The sequence below is a fragment of the Amblyomma mixtum genome, chromosome 6, assembly GCF_055824585.1.
Source record: "Amblyomma mixtum isolate Tamu chromosome 6, ASM5582458v1, whole genome shotgun sequence".
NCBI lineage: Eukaryota > Metazoa > Arthropoda > Arachnida > Ixodida > Ixodidae > Amblyomma > Amblyomma mixtum.
The window spans coordinates 133548465-133561302 of NC_143017.1; the positions used below are offsets into that span (position 1 = coordinate 133548465).

The 12838-nt window shown below is 48.3% G+C and overlaps 1 protein-coding gene across 3 annotated transcripts in view; it reads left to right on the top strand.

The window, feature by feature from the left end:
* Positions 1-10533: 10533 nt before the first annotated feature.
* Positions 10534-12838, top strand: part of rols (zinc-RING finger and ankyrin repeat domain-containing protein rolling pebbles) — a 282854-nt gene continuing 280549 nt past the window's right edge. For all 3 annotated transcript variants that reach the window (XM_089549208.1, XM_089549203.1, XM_089549209.1), the window contains exon 1: positions 10534-11261. Coding sequence is in view for 2 of the 3 variants with exons in the window: in XM_089549203.1 (XP_089405329.1) it covers positions 11153-11261 (109 nt within the window). In the remaining variant the exon portion in view is untranslated. The remainder of the gene's footprint in view (positions 11262-12838) is intronic.

Consider the following 12838-nt stretch of genomic DNA (forward strand, 5'->3'; position numbering starts at 1 on the left):
ATGCGATTATACGCAATGCTCAGTGGTCACGCAAAGTGCGCACCACGCGCACATATAGAGGCAGAGACTCTATTTCTTATGCTTCCAACGACCCTTGGCCTGAAACTGCGAGTAGGCGGCGCTGCATGCAATGCGGCGCTCAGTACAATCTTTTTTCTACGGAAGTGATATATGTGGCATTTCGTGGAGGCGGGTCATCAGACGGCACCGAAAGAAAACTTAGAGAAATGTGCTCCTCATCTTGCTCCTTTCGTCCTTTAGGTGGGATGAGTAAGGCTCCATCCTCCGCCCCACACCAGCCTTTTCTTCTCATTTATTTTTTGTTTTTTTTGTCCGCCACGGGTTGATGGCAGTTGTGAATGCCCCGCTCGCCACAAACGCACCAGCAGAACGAAGACGTCGAGGACACCGAGCGCGCTTTTCACGCGTCCACGCGCTGTGCCAGGACGAGTTCCAAAAAGCGCTTATATTAGATTTTGGTAGCACAAATCATCCCGCGGCTTCCACCTGCCCCCAGTGACGGTCGCTCGGAAGGCGTCATACTTTCTCGCCATGCACGGTGCTTCTGGGAAGCTGTCAAGTTTATCACGAGCCTCGTTTTCATGGAATGCAGTTTTTCTTCGCCGCCTTTTCTTCATACTTTTATTACGCGCGCTATGCAGCTGTACTGACAGACGGTTTGAGCAAACAAAGCAAGACGTTAGTCTTGCAAACAGACGTTATATAGGGCTCTATAGTTTATCTTTCTTTTTTTTTATTTCGTTGTGCTGGTCTGGAATCCTCATAACGCGACTAGAGCAAGTGGTCCTTTCAAGATTTGCCCTCTGATATAAGGAACGAGAAATATCTATTATTGCTGTACTTGTTCGAAAGCGCTATTCCGACGGGTAAACCCCGGGCAAGATCTTGCGACGTTTGTGGGTTTGTGCCAAGTGAAAAATAAATAAATAAATAAATAAATAAATAAATACAGCCGTGATTGGGGTTAGAACCTGCGGCGGCCCGAATATTTTAACTTCGCTGGCCGCTGCGTGAGAGCACTACAGGCTGTCGCTGCATTTTTTTTTTCAACATGGTATTTACTACACGAGGTTATGTATGCACAGAAAGGAGATATATACAGATTATTTACAAAGCACGAAGCTAGTGACGGCGCTGCTCAAGCTAGACAGAAAATAACACAGCTAAAAGGGCGCTCCCTTTACCAGGGACAGTACACGGTGAACTATACTAAACAACGAAACGCAACATCATATTCGTCGCGTCCTGTCTCTTAAATTGAAGTTATCGCACCGCTGAAAAGCAATTTTCGGAGTCAATTAGACCCTATTCAATCATTGCTAATGTAGTCATCCAATTGTAAACGAGATAAGATGAGATAAGAAGCGCTCTTAACAACTTATCACACATCTGGTCCCCAGGTGTCTGAGGGCTTGCTTCCCAAAAGAAGCATCGGACCGGTTTCGTTCGCACGTGGCCTGTCCTGCATGCACTGACGTCGACGTTCGTTTACCCCAGCCCACGTGGGTCCTTCTCCCGGCGCAGCACATTCAAACGAGAGACACGACGGCTCTTCCAATGCGAGTCCCCTCACCGAAATCGACGCGACATTCAATGACCCCGCTATAAATGAAGAGGTTAGCGGAGCTACTTCTATGGAGTAGAGAGCTCGGGCACGACGCTTTTACCCAGCCATTCATGCTCCCCGTGCCGGTCAGATCCGCAAACCCTGCGAATACAACCTCTGCTGCTCCTCCTTCTACTTCACCTACGAACGTTTCGGATCAAACGGCGAACAGAGCGACGGCTTTCTTTGAGCAAATAGAAGGACAGACAGTTCGTTCCCTCAAAGAGCCTTCCTTGCTCAAACACCAGCGTCGGAATGGAGTGGTTTTCCAGGTTTCCTTTAGCTTTTGTCTTTCTCGCCGTATACACGACCCAACGAAGGGATGCGGGGGCCATGCCCCCATTATTGTCACGCTATAGCACTTCGTTCGTTTCTGTTTGCTTTTAATGCTACATCGCCGGTGCCCGTCTCTTGGCGGACGTGGGCGAAGGCTGAAGATAACTGCGACTGCATCTTGGCTTATGATGGCTCCGTCGGCTGCAGTCAGCAGTTATGCCTTTCATTTTCCGAAGCTAAAAAGGAAGTTTTGTGTGGAGACGACCAGAGGCAACACGGAGAAATTCATATGGTAAAACAAGTATGGCAACGTCATGCCGGGCAGCCATACATCGGAAATATGACCATGCATGTTTCAATGCTACCCTTCCTTACAGAGGTCAAAAAACCTTGCACATCGCAATCTGCGAACACTTGGAAACGCATGCTCTGGCGTCTGTACCAATCACATGGAGCTATTTGTTAGCGTTATACAAACCAAGCGTTGGACATCACGGTTAACTTGCTTCTTTGTGCGGAATTACTACCGTTAAATATTTTTTTTTCCTAATAACTTACTGATGAAAGATGAACATTAGCCGGCAGCAGCTGCTGATCAGGCCGACGAGCGTAACAAACAGCACCTGACTTTCTTTAGTGTTGTAACCACGTGACTGAAATGTTAAGGTAGATTTTACTTGACCGCGCACTGAACAGTATTTTAGCTTCTTTTCGCCTGACGATTACCGCTCACTACGGGTCAATACACAGCAGTCGCTCAGTAACGCGATACCGGCTGACAAAAAAAAATCGTAACGTTCGCTCGCGAACGGAGCCTTCCTGTACAATTTGTCCAACATTCTGTATCAACAATGTTGTTGATTAAAATGCGTCGCTGTGATGAATGCTGCACTCACGAAGAGATAACTGCGTTGCATTAACGTTACTGGGAGCATGCTATCCTAGGGTGCTTTCAGTCCGGGCTCAGTCGTAGACCGTAGCTCAATTATACAGTCAACAAGAGAATTCGTAACGAGAGGAAGGTGTTAAAATTTTTCTGCTTCTTTGTAGATCCAGAAATGGCTTAGTGACACGTGAAGCATTGCTACCGGCAGTATTGCCTAATTCTTGCAGCGTGCACGCTGACAAGAAATATCATATCCCTCATATAATTGTATTTAATGAACAGAACACGCTGGATCTTTCGAGTGGCTCCTTGGCGTTACCAATCCGTACGTCTCTCATTTTCGAGCTCACCTGTTTTTACAGAAAACGCACACAGTCCTACATTCAGCGAACTTTCAATGGCAACAGTAACTAAGCAAACTAGAAGGGAATTAAAATCGGCTGTCCAGGTATGTACAGCCTTTGCAAGAAGTAAAGAGACCAAAGGGTTTGCTCTCAAGCCATGTGTAGTGGGGCCCTTTTAGCATCCGTGAAAGTCGCAACTTTCCAAGGAGTGCGGACGAGAGTTGCTATCTTCTTCGAGAGATTTGGAACGCTGGAGATGCATAACGAGTCACACAGCGTGGACCAGAATCAATTCCCTTGGAATCTTTGCTTTCGACAAAAGCTGCACCGTCGTGAGCAATATGAAAGGGAACAAGCTTTCGGCACAAAAATGCAAATGTTCTGGTTATTTCTTTACTAGACTTGAGAATGACTTTAGATATTATACGTCAACAAGAAAACTAGTCAGATAATAAAATATAACTTCGTTTATAGAGCATAATTACGCATTATTAAGCGTATGAATTCTCAAACTTTGTTCCCTCTCATGCTGCTCGCAACTTTACTGCGACTTCAATGTGAAAGTAGGGAGGCGTTCTTTTTCATATCGCACCGTGCTGTATGCACGTATTCGCGATCTTGATAGATCCTTAGAGGCGTGATCTGCTCATGCGCGAGGACTTGGGGAAGCGCGTGCGCGCTGAACTTTATCTGTGCCAGACTTCGTAGTCTCGCGTTGTAGCAGGAAAAGAACACAACTGACATTAGCATCACGGGTCATTGATTTGTCTTGATTTGTTTGATTTGCAGCCTGTCTTCGAACAGGCTGCAAACAAGAGGTCGTATCGGCACGATATGTAGCGCGCGAATGGACGCAGGCAGAAGGTGAGTGGAAGGCGGGGTAAAAGACGCTTTAATAACTGCCTCCATTATCAAGCAGTGACTGGGACTGCTATGGAGGCGACCGGTCACAGAACTAAAAGAAAAACTAAAGTTCAGCACAGAGCTTAAAATATTCAAAGACGCCTTGCGCAGTATGAACTTGCTGCCAAGACTAAAATTAAAAACAGTGGAAGACTTTGTTAAGCAAGCAAAACCCTGGCCAGCAGAGCAAGAACAAGGGAGACTACGAATGGGCCTACCCAAATGCCAGATGAGCATAGTTTCTAACTGACGGTTGGTAAATGACATCGAGAGTCGGAAGTTCTCAGCACTGCGAAGTCAACACGTTATAACAGGCATCCCCACCAACTCCACCACCAGCAAACTAATATGCTTTTTTGCATATTATGGCCTGTTTAAAGCAATACTAAAGAAAAAAAAGGAACGGTGATACTTACCTGGCGTTGGCGAATTGCGTGGTAAAGGGAATCCGTCGGCACGGTAGAAACTCGTTACGCCCAGCCACACTTCCCACGTTTAAGAAAAAAAACGTCGTTACATCGTCAAGCTTCTCACTAACCTTTGCGTTCTCTTTTTTTTTTTTTTTTTGCTGTGCTTTTAGCACCGAGTGCTGAGTTCATTGCACCACTCCCAGAAGCCTACGCTCAGGTTCAGTGCAGTGGGACGTCTGCGTTTGACAAAACGACGCGGCGTAGGCCCTTAATCTGCAGCCGGTAGGAGGTCCTCCAATCACACTGTTAACCACGCTACGCCAGAACCAAGCGCTGATGTTTGAGCAACAAGACATGTATACCAAAGCATAGAAGTATTGAAAACCGCTCCGGATGTGAAGCCAAAGCGGGGGCCACTTTATCGCTTCTCCGTTGTTAAACCGACGACACAAAACTGCCTTTTTGGGCGACGCGCCGCGAATTCAATTCCGTGTGTCAAGTGATTTCGAGTGTCTCGGCCCAAGCCGTTTCCGACGTCCCGGTTTTCCAGCGCCTTTTATTTTCTGCGAGAATCGAAGGCGCCCCGACGTGGTCGTAACGGCGGCAACGAACGGAGCAGAGTCCGCACGAAGCTGTTACGGAGCTGACCAGAGTACTTCTCGTACATACAACAGTACATACCTTACTTCTCGGTGACCATATCAGCGATTCCTGTCACGCACTTCTAGAGTCGACCCCCTCCCCTCCCCTCTCTCTGCCTGATTTACGACCCGGCGAGAGATAGATGGAAAACACTTATATAAACGCAGGCCCGATACAGAAGTTTATTACTGCTCCTTCTTTCCCTCTCACCCCCTCGGCATCCTGCTTACGGCGACGTAGTGTATATATATAAGAGGGCGTATCGTGTGACCTACACCTCCAAAAAGCCTCCCGAGTTATGACTGTGTCGGTTGGACCACTACTTCCACTTCTTGCCCGCCGCTTCCTTGCCTAAGCCCCGTCCTCCTCCCCATCATCCCCCTCACTCTTTCTTCACTGGCCCTTCCGACTGGTGTTCCGCGGGTCGCACCGTCGCTGCGAGCGTACGTAGCGCACCATGCAGAAAGAAATGTACGGAAGCAGCAGTGCGGATTTCCGTGGGCTACGCCAGAATCACCTAGATACATGCTTACTTTTTCTCTCTACGAGATGCTGGCTACACTTTTTGCTCCCACCCTTCTCGACGCCCATGAGTAAACAGCAAACAGCGGTCGTGCATTCGAAGCGTGAGTGTGAGATAGAATGGAAAAGCAGCAGCAGTGCGGATTCCCGTGGGTTACACCAAAACCACCTAGAATCTCCCCCTCTCTCTAGGTGGTGTTGGCTCCAGTTCTTGCTCCCTTTCTCTCGACGCCCATGAGTAAACAGTAAACAGCGCGCGTGATTCGGAAACGTGGGTCTGAAATAGAATGGAGAGGAGAGTGTTCCGTCGAGAACGTTGAGTGAAAGCAGCAATACGAGAGGGAACGCGTCAGAGTTCGGCAAGAGTGAGGGGAAAGAGAAGAGGTGCTGCCGCTGCCGGCCACCTTTCCCTTGGAGCCCCGCGGCACGGTGGGCGCTTGAGGGAGAAAGCGGCAGCCAGTGGCTGGTTCCTCGTTCTCGACGCGGGTCACGTAAGGCCGTGGGTGGACGCGCAATCATTGCGTCAAACGCGCCGATAAATGGGCGCTTCCTCTCCGTCCAATGTCGTTGCTGCGAGGTTCTTCCACTGGCGCCGCTAGGTTTGCCTGCACTGCGTCGTCGCGTTCACCTCCACTGCTGTTTGCTTGCTTGGCGTCTACGTCGAGTTTTTTTTTTTTGTTAAGTTTTCTTTCCCGCTTCGCGCAATGCCTGCAACGTCCCTGCGGCGCCGTCTTCTCCTTCCTCTCCACTTCCAGTTCCCTCCATTTCGGCAGTGTACACGCGCACGCTGTTTACTCCTCGACGCCCAGGAGTAAAAAGTCGTTGAGACACAAGAAGGCTAGACGTCGCACCGTTGCTGCTTATGTTTTAGCCAATAGCGCTGAAAGGACGCGCTAAGCGTATTGCCGGCATTACATCTCCTGGGGCTACGGCGTGCTTATCGCGGCATCATATCCAATGTAGAGCGGACATGTCCGCGGCTCGCTTTACGCGGAATTTCTAGACGGCGGATATCAGATGGACAGCGTGGTCCGATATCCTACAGGCAATAAAACGTAATTTAGGCGATGCGGCCATTCTGTCCGTGATCAAAGGACAGGTAGTTCCTCGTGCAGGCCGTTGAATTGGAATCTGTAAACTAGGAAAGTCGATCAGCGACTCTCAAAATAAGTTTGAGTATCTTGCGTCTAAAGCCACTTCAGGGGATTTGCGCCAGCGTCGACTTCAGATGTAAAGCGTGTCGAGTTATCGTGGGTTCTCTTTTTTCCGCGTTGCTTTTTTTTTAACGAAGCTTGAAGCATGGGGAGAAAAATGAAGCAAGAAAACGACGACGCTAAAGCGTTTAGATGCTATTATCATGTTGTCTTTTCCGCGTTTACATGCGTAAATGTCAGGTACGTTTAATTTACGATGTCAATTTGGATAATAAATGTCTTGTTTATAGGAGCGTTAGTCACAGTGCACCGAGTCTGCGCAAAGCGAGGGCCTCGCTTACTTGATTCTGTGGAAACGCCCAACCCAATCCAGTCGACGTAGCTTTATTACTATCTGTAACTTCAGTTTAGAGTTTTTCTTATCTTTCCCTTTAGAGACGGGCTTAACTCCAGAAAGAAAGCGAACTGATGCATTCACAACTTTAAAAAAGAATTAATGGCGATCACATCCGTGCACGGTGATGTTGGCGATCAGCTATAGCTGGTCCACTTTATGTTCTTTCCATTGCTGCATTCGCTTTGAATGTTGCTGCCATGCACGGGTGTGTCACGATGGTGTTTCTGTTTTCGGAGGATATCGCGCACGCTCGTGGCTGACCACACTCCACGTCGTATGATGGGGCTGTTCGCGTTAACAGCTGAAAAAAAAAATAACAAGTATGGCCTTGTTTAATCACAGCCAATGTTCCACTTTATTCTTTGCCTCCTTTTAGTGACGTGCACTTGTGTTACCATATTGTAAAAAAAAAAAAAACCTATGTCTTAGTTTGAAATACAATGTTGTAGCGACCGTCATCTCCCCAGTCATCATCTTCATCATCAGTCTGAATACGCCCACTGCAGGGCAAGGGCCTCTCCCATGTCTCCCCAATTAACCCTGTCCTTTGCCAGCTGTGCCCACCGTGTCCCCGCAAGCTTCCTAATCTCATCCGCCCAAGTAACTTTTTGCCGCCCACTGCCACGCTTGCCTTCTCTTGGAATCTACTCTGTTACCCTTAAGAACCAGCGGTCATATTGCCTTCGCATTACATGCCCTGGCCAAGCCCATTTTTTCTTCTCGATTTCTACTAGGATGTCATTAACCCGCGTTTGTTCCTTCAGCCACTCCGCCCGCTTCCGATCTCTTAACGTTACACCTATCATTTTTCTTTCCATAGCTCGCTGCGTTGTCCTTAACTTAAGCTGGACCCTTCTCGTCAGCCCCAGTAGAGTAAACCAATGGCTACGCAGGACTTCATTAACAGAAAACTTGACTGAACTGAGCTGTTGCAGCGTTCAGTTTAAATGCCTTCTGGGAGCCAGTGAAAAAACGCGATGACAGTAGTCACCTGATTACTCAATCTCACGGAGGTCTTGATACCAGCTATCGTGGCTCAGTTGCAATGACTCCTTGTGCTGAGCATGTCTGGCTGGTTCGGTTCCATACCGCGGCGGCCGTACCACGCCAAATGTCAAAACATCATTGGACTACAGTTTAGAAGCACGTATATCAAACCCAGATGACCGATGTCAGCCATGGGCCAAGCACGAAGTTTAAGGGTCTTTACCAAGCACTATGGCGCACCCCACAACTCGCATCAGCTTGGTGCGCCAAAACCAAGCCTTTACTTACCATCGTTGGGAGGGTCATCTCGCAACCCTACCGAGTGCGTGAGTCAATTAGACTGTAAGTTCGCTCGTATTCAAGGAAAGAGCAAGAAAAACGGCTTTCTTGGAAGACGTGATTCCCTACGAATCAGTAGATTTATGCAGGGGGTGATAGCGAAAAACAATAACAACAACAACTAGTGCAATAAAGCGCGCACTTGGAAACATAAGCGAATGGATGGACACAGAGCAAAATGTAGTAAAGAAAGCCGGGCGCGGCAACCGGTGTAGCAAACAACAAAACCGACTCGCCTTGCACGCTCGCTGCATACAAAGCACGACCCTGTGCGTCAACGCAGACTGCCTTCTTCAGTCGTACTTTGAGGCCGAAATAGCCACGTAGAGACCTCCGAGAGGAAGAAAGGAGAAGCGGGGGGGGGGGGGGGGGGGGGGTTCTATCTGTGCGTGAGTCAGCCTTCTTTCTCTATTTTTTCTTTCTTTCCTCTTCTTCATTTTCTTATTGTCTCCACTCTCGCGCCGTCTGGCTTCGGCTCCTTTATTTTTGCGACTGCAGTAAGCAAAGGGGAACTGCCATGCTTTCTCCAAAGGGATTGCAAATCAGTTGCCACGCGTCGCGGAACACGTGACATGGGAAGCGAAGAGAAATTGAAAGCCCCTTCGGGTCCACCAGCGGCCCTCGTGGCATGCCATCAGGCGCTTTTCGCGGACGTTGTTGCGTTGGCTAAATATGCTAATCGACTTAAGCCTGCTACAAAGGTGGGCGAACAAAGTTAGATACATGTAGCACTCCCTGTCTCGTCGTGGCAGGAAAGGGAGTTAACGAAGTTTATCAACTTTCTGTCAACTTCGATCCCATAGGTTACAGACAGAACAAATTTGATCCTGACTTCATGACGTTGGAGGTGCAGGAAATGAAACTTCGTACGATCCAGAGCCTTCAACTCCAGAGCCTTCAAGCTTCATTTCAGAGCAATCTGCTTTCTTTGTTTATTTTTTGCCCAGAGCTCAATTGGTCGTTTACTATAGCGCTAAAAATGACCTCAATGTCACGGAGTCGCGGCGGCGGGAGTATTTTGCGTTACGTTTTCTACCAGCATAATAGAGGCAGCGTCAACAGGCGCCCTCGCCTCAATGAAAATGGCTTCTTCCTCTCTCGCGATAGTAAAGTTTCCACTCTTTCTCAGAAGGACCCACCAGTTTCTGCCACAAGAGAGTAAGTACTGCTTCATCAAATCCCATAGCTTCAATTCTGTTGCAGGTAGTAATGACTACTACAGAACACCGATGACGACATGTTAACACAACCTCTTGCGAAATAACGTTCTATGACCAGCCAGCGCATGAAACTTGGGCAGACAACGCGACAAACACGACGAGAAGTGGAAAGCAAGACGTAGCAGCCAAAGAAAAAAGTTCAATCCACCTACTAAAGTCAGTTCCGCACGAAAAGCCTTGTAAAATCGCATATAGACCTCAAGGGCTTCTCAACTTAGACTACCAGGGAAAAGATCAAACTATCGTTAAGCTTTGTTGGCTCGACAGAAATATACAGTTGCCCACCCTATTTAAAGTGTCTTGCAGCATAACTCTTTCAACGTGGACCCAGATTTCAAGTAGAGGAACACGAAAAACAAGAAAACAGTAGGCTCGCTCTCAACACGCGACTTGCAAACGTGAAAGCATTTCAGAACAAATCGAACAGCAGTTGGTTGAAAACCTGGGGGCGGCAACACTGTACCACAAGCGCGGTAAGTGCTGACAGCACTGCAGCGCTAAGGGAAGAATGAAGCGAGGAAGGCTCGAAACCAAACGGGGCGACGCACTGATTGTAAATTTCAGAAGACCGAGGGTGAGAACGACAGTTGAGGGAAAAAAACAAACAAACAGGAAGTGAACCGGAAAAGAAGATGCCGGGCGAAAGGGTTGGCGCGGCGAGAAGAGAGACTCCGAAACAGGAAGTGCCCAGAGTACTGTCGGCGCGTCTTCTGGGCCCGGCGTCGACGACCCGCAAGCGGAGAGCATTTTTAGCCGCCTCCAGAGTCGGGCTCCGCCGGTATATAAGAACAGCGGCGAACCGCGGCCCGCGCCCAGAGAGCCAGGACGGGCTCAAACCGCGTCACGCGTTTTCTCCTCGCGCTGAGAAAAGTGGCGCTTTGAGCCTAAGAGACTTGGGCACCATTTTTTTTCCTTTAATTCAGTCTTCTTTTATATAACTTTTCATCATCGAATAACTTTCCTAAGCGATAACGAAACTAACCCGATTGTTCTAGTCGTGTTGTTTGTTCTTTTATCACGCATACGAATCACGCATACGAATCATCGAACACTCGCTCGCTCATCGAACCTTCTTCGCATTGCCGAACTCACGCCTCACGCTACGTCGAAGACGACGACGACGAAGACACCAACGACGACTACTCCACTCGACTGCTCGAGTGTCAGACCACTTCAAGGAAGACGTGTCTACTTTGCCATTGTTCTCACGGAAGTTTTCTTCGTTTTTTTTTTTTTTTTCCTGGACGACGTGTGGATTTCTGCGGCGTCCAGTTGTATACGACTTAGCAACGACGACGATCCAACGCGACTATTGAAAACGACCTCTGCGTCGACGGACGTTCTTAGCTGCCTTTAACGCAATGGCGGAGGCGAAGTCAGCGGCCTAACGACGAGGGAGCACGGTGATCTGAGGAAGCGAGAGCCGGACTGACGACCCGTCCGCAATGGTTTCCCAGAAGTGCCTCGTGCTGTTCGCCGCCTCCACGGTGCTTTGGAATTTCCACGGAATCGACATCTTGCAGCCGCTACGGAGACTTTGGAAAGGCAAAAAGAGTGAGTAAGCTGCTACAGTCTTGTATGTTGCCCTCCCTGTGGTTCTTTTATCTATTCCTCTTTATCTTCTTTACCCCTTCTCCTATTGCATTACTTCAAAAGAGGAGAATGTTTCAGAAGAGATATCAATGCGTCGAAGTGGTCGTCGTCTCAAGACGAGAATACTTCATGAGCGTTACGCTGGTTTTATTATGCTGATAGTGTTGCGCAGCGTATTTGAAAACCATTTGTATAAACGAGGGTGGTCACATATCTTCTTCTTCAACAAGTCGCCTTTCGTTGTAATTTTCAGGAAACGTCACGAATTAGTAGCCATAGCGAGTCGGTGACTAGTCCCTTGATCCTCCGTATCCGTCGGAGCAATACCTGGCCGAGGTACAGCGCACAGCATGTAATTTTGATCCGGGACCGTTCCACGGATCAGCCCGCTCTCCTTGGATTTCGCGGATTGTATAGCGGGCTCTTCCTAATATGTCTTTGTTTCCTTTTTTAACCCCCTTGCAGACTTGGACGAGCCAGGCTCGTCAAAAGCCGACTCATTTCTTGCTCCTGACGGGTTCAGCTTGTCGTGTGTTTGCTGGCACTCCGAAGCATTTTTTTTTTTTGCCTGACAAATGGCAGCACGGTACTAAATGGCCATTTGGTACCATCATCAGAAAAAAAATGTGTCAGTTAGGGGGTTAATTTCCTTTCCTCTGACCAGCCGTGCATTCTGTGCCCGAGCCGGCGAGAGACATTGCGTGTTTCGCTGTCAGTCATGACGTCATGAGTTGCGGCTATTATTGGTAGAAGAGAAGAAGAATGAACCGAGGAAAGTCACCAAACGTGCGCATTTGTGTGTGAGTATAGCAAGGGCGAAAAGTATGCAAGCATGCTTGTTACAAGCATGCTCGTACGGTTCATGTATGCAGAAACTCTTCCCCGCGGCAAAAACATATGCTCCTGTCTGAAGCGTGCCTTCAGTTATATAAAAAAAATAAACAGGTAAAAACGTAAAAAAAAATCGCATGGGTTGTGCGCATACGAATTATTTGCTTGGTGCTCAGAAGTCAGGAACACATAGTACTTGAAGCGAGTTGTCTGTGCTCTGCGGGATCCCTAAATAAGGTTGCCCTTCCGACCTCATAGGCCATGTCCAACCTCGTGGGCCGTCTGCAATGCAAATGTCGTGCGTCCGGCTCAACAAGAGCTGCTTGTGCCTGCCTCGCACGACGGCGTTCCTCCTCCTCCTTGCGCCGCGGCTCGCGTCCGGATAAGCTTTTCCAAATTCCTGCGACACGCGGGTTCTACATTCTTTCTACACACTCGTGAAATACTGGTACGAAATTGTTGCCTCACTTTTCACCTTGTTAGGTATCCACTTCATATTTGCCTCTTACTATGGATTCCAGAAAGCAACAAAGTGCGAAAACCAGATGTGATTTTTTAGGCATTTTCACTGATATCGTGGGGAGAAGTTAGAAATATCCCGGGAATGCTTGCGTTTCCTCGTTGATAAACAACTATTACGCGCTATTATAACTTTCTATCCTTTTCTCTTTCTTCACAGGGGTTCGGGGCATTATGTTTCCTTGTGC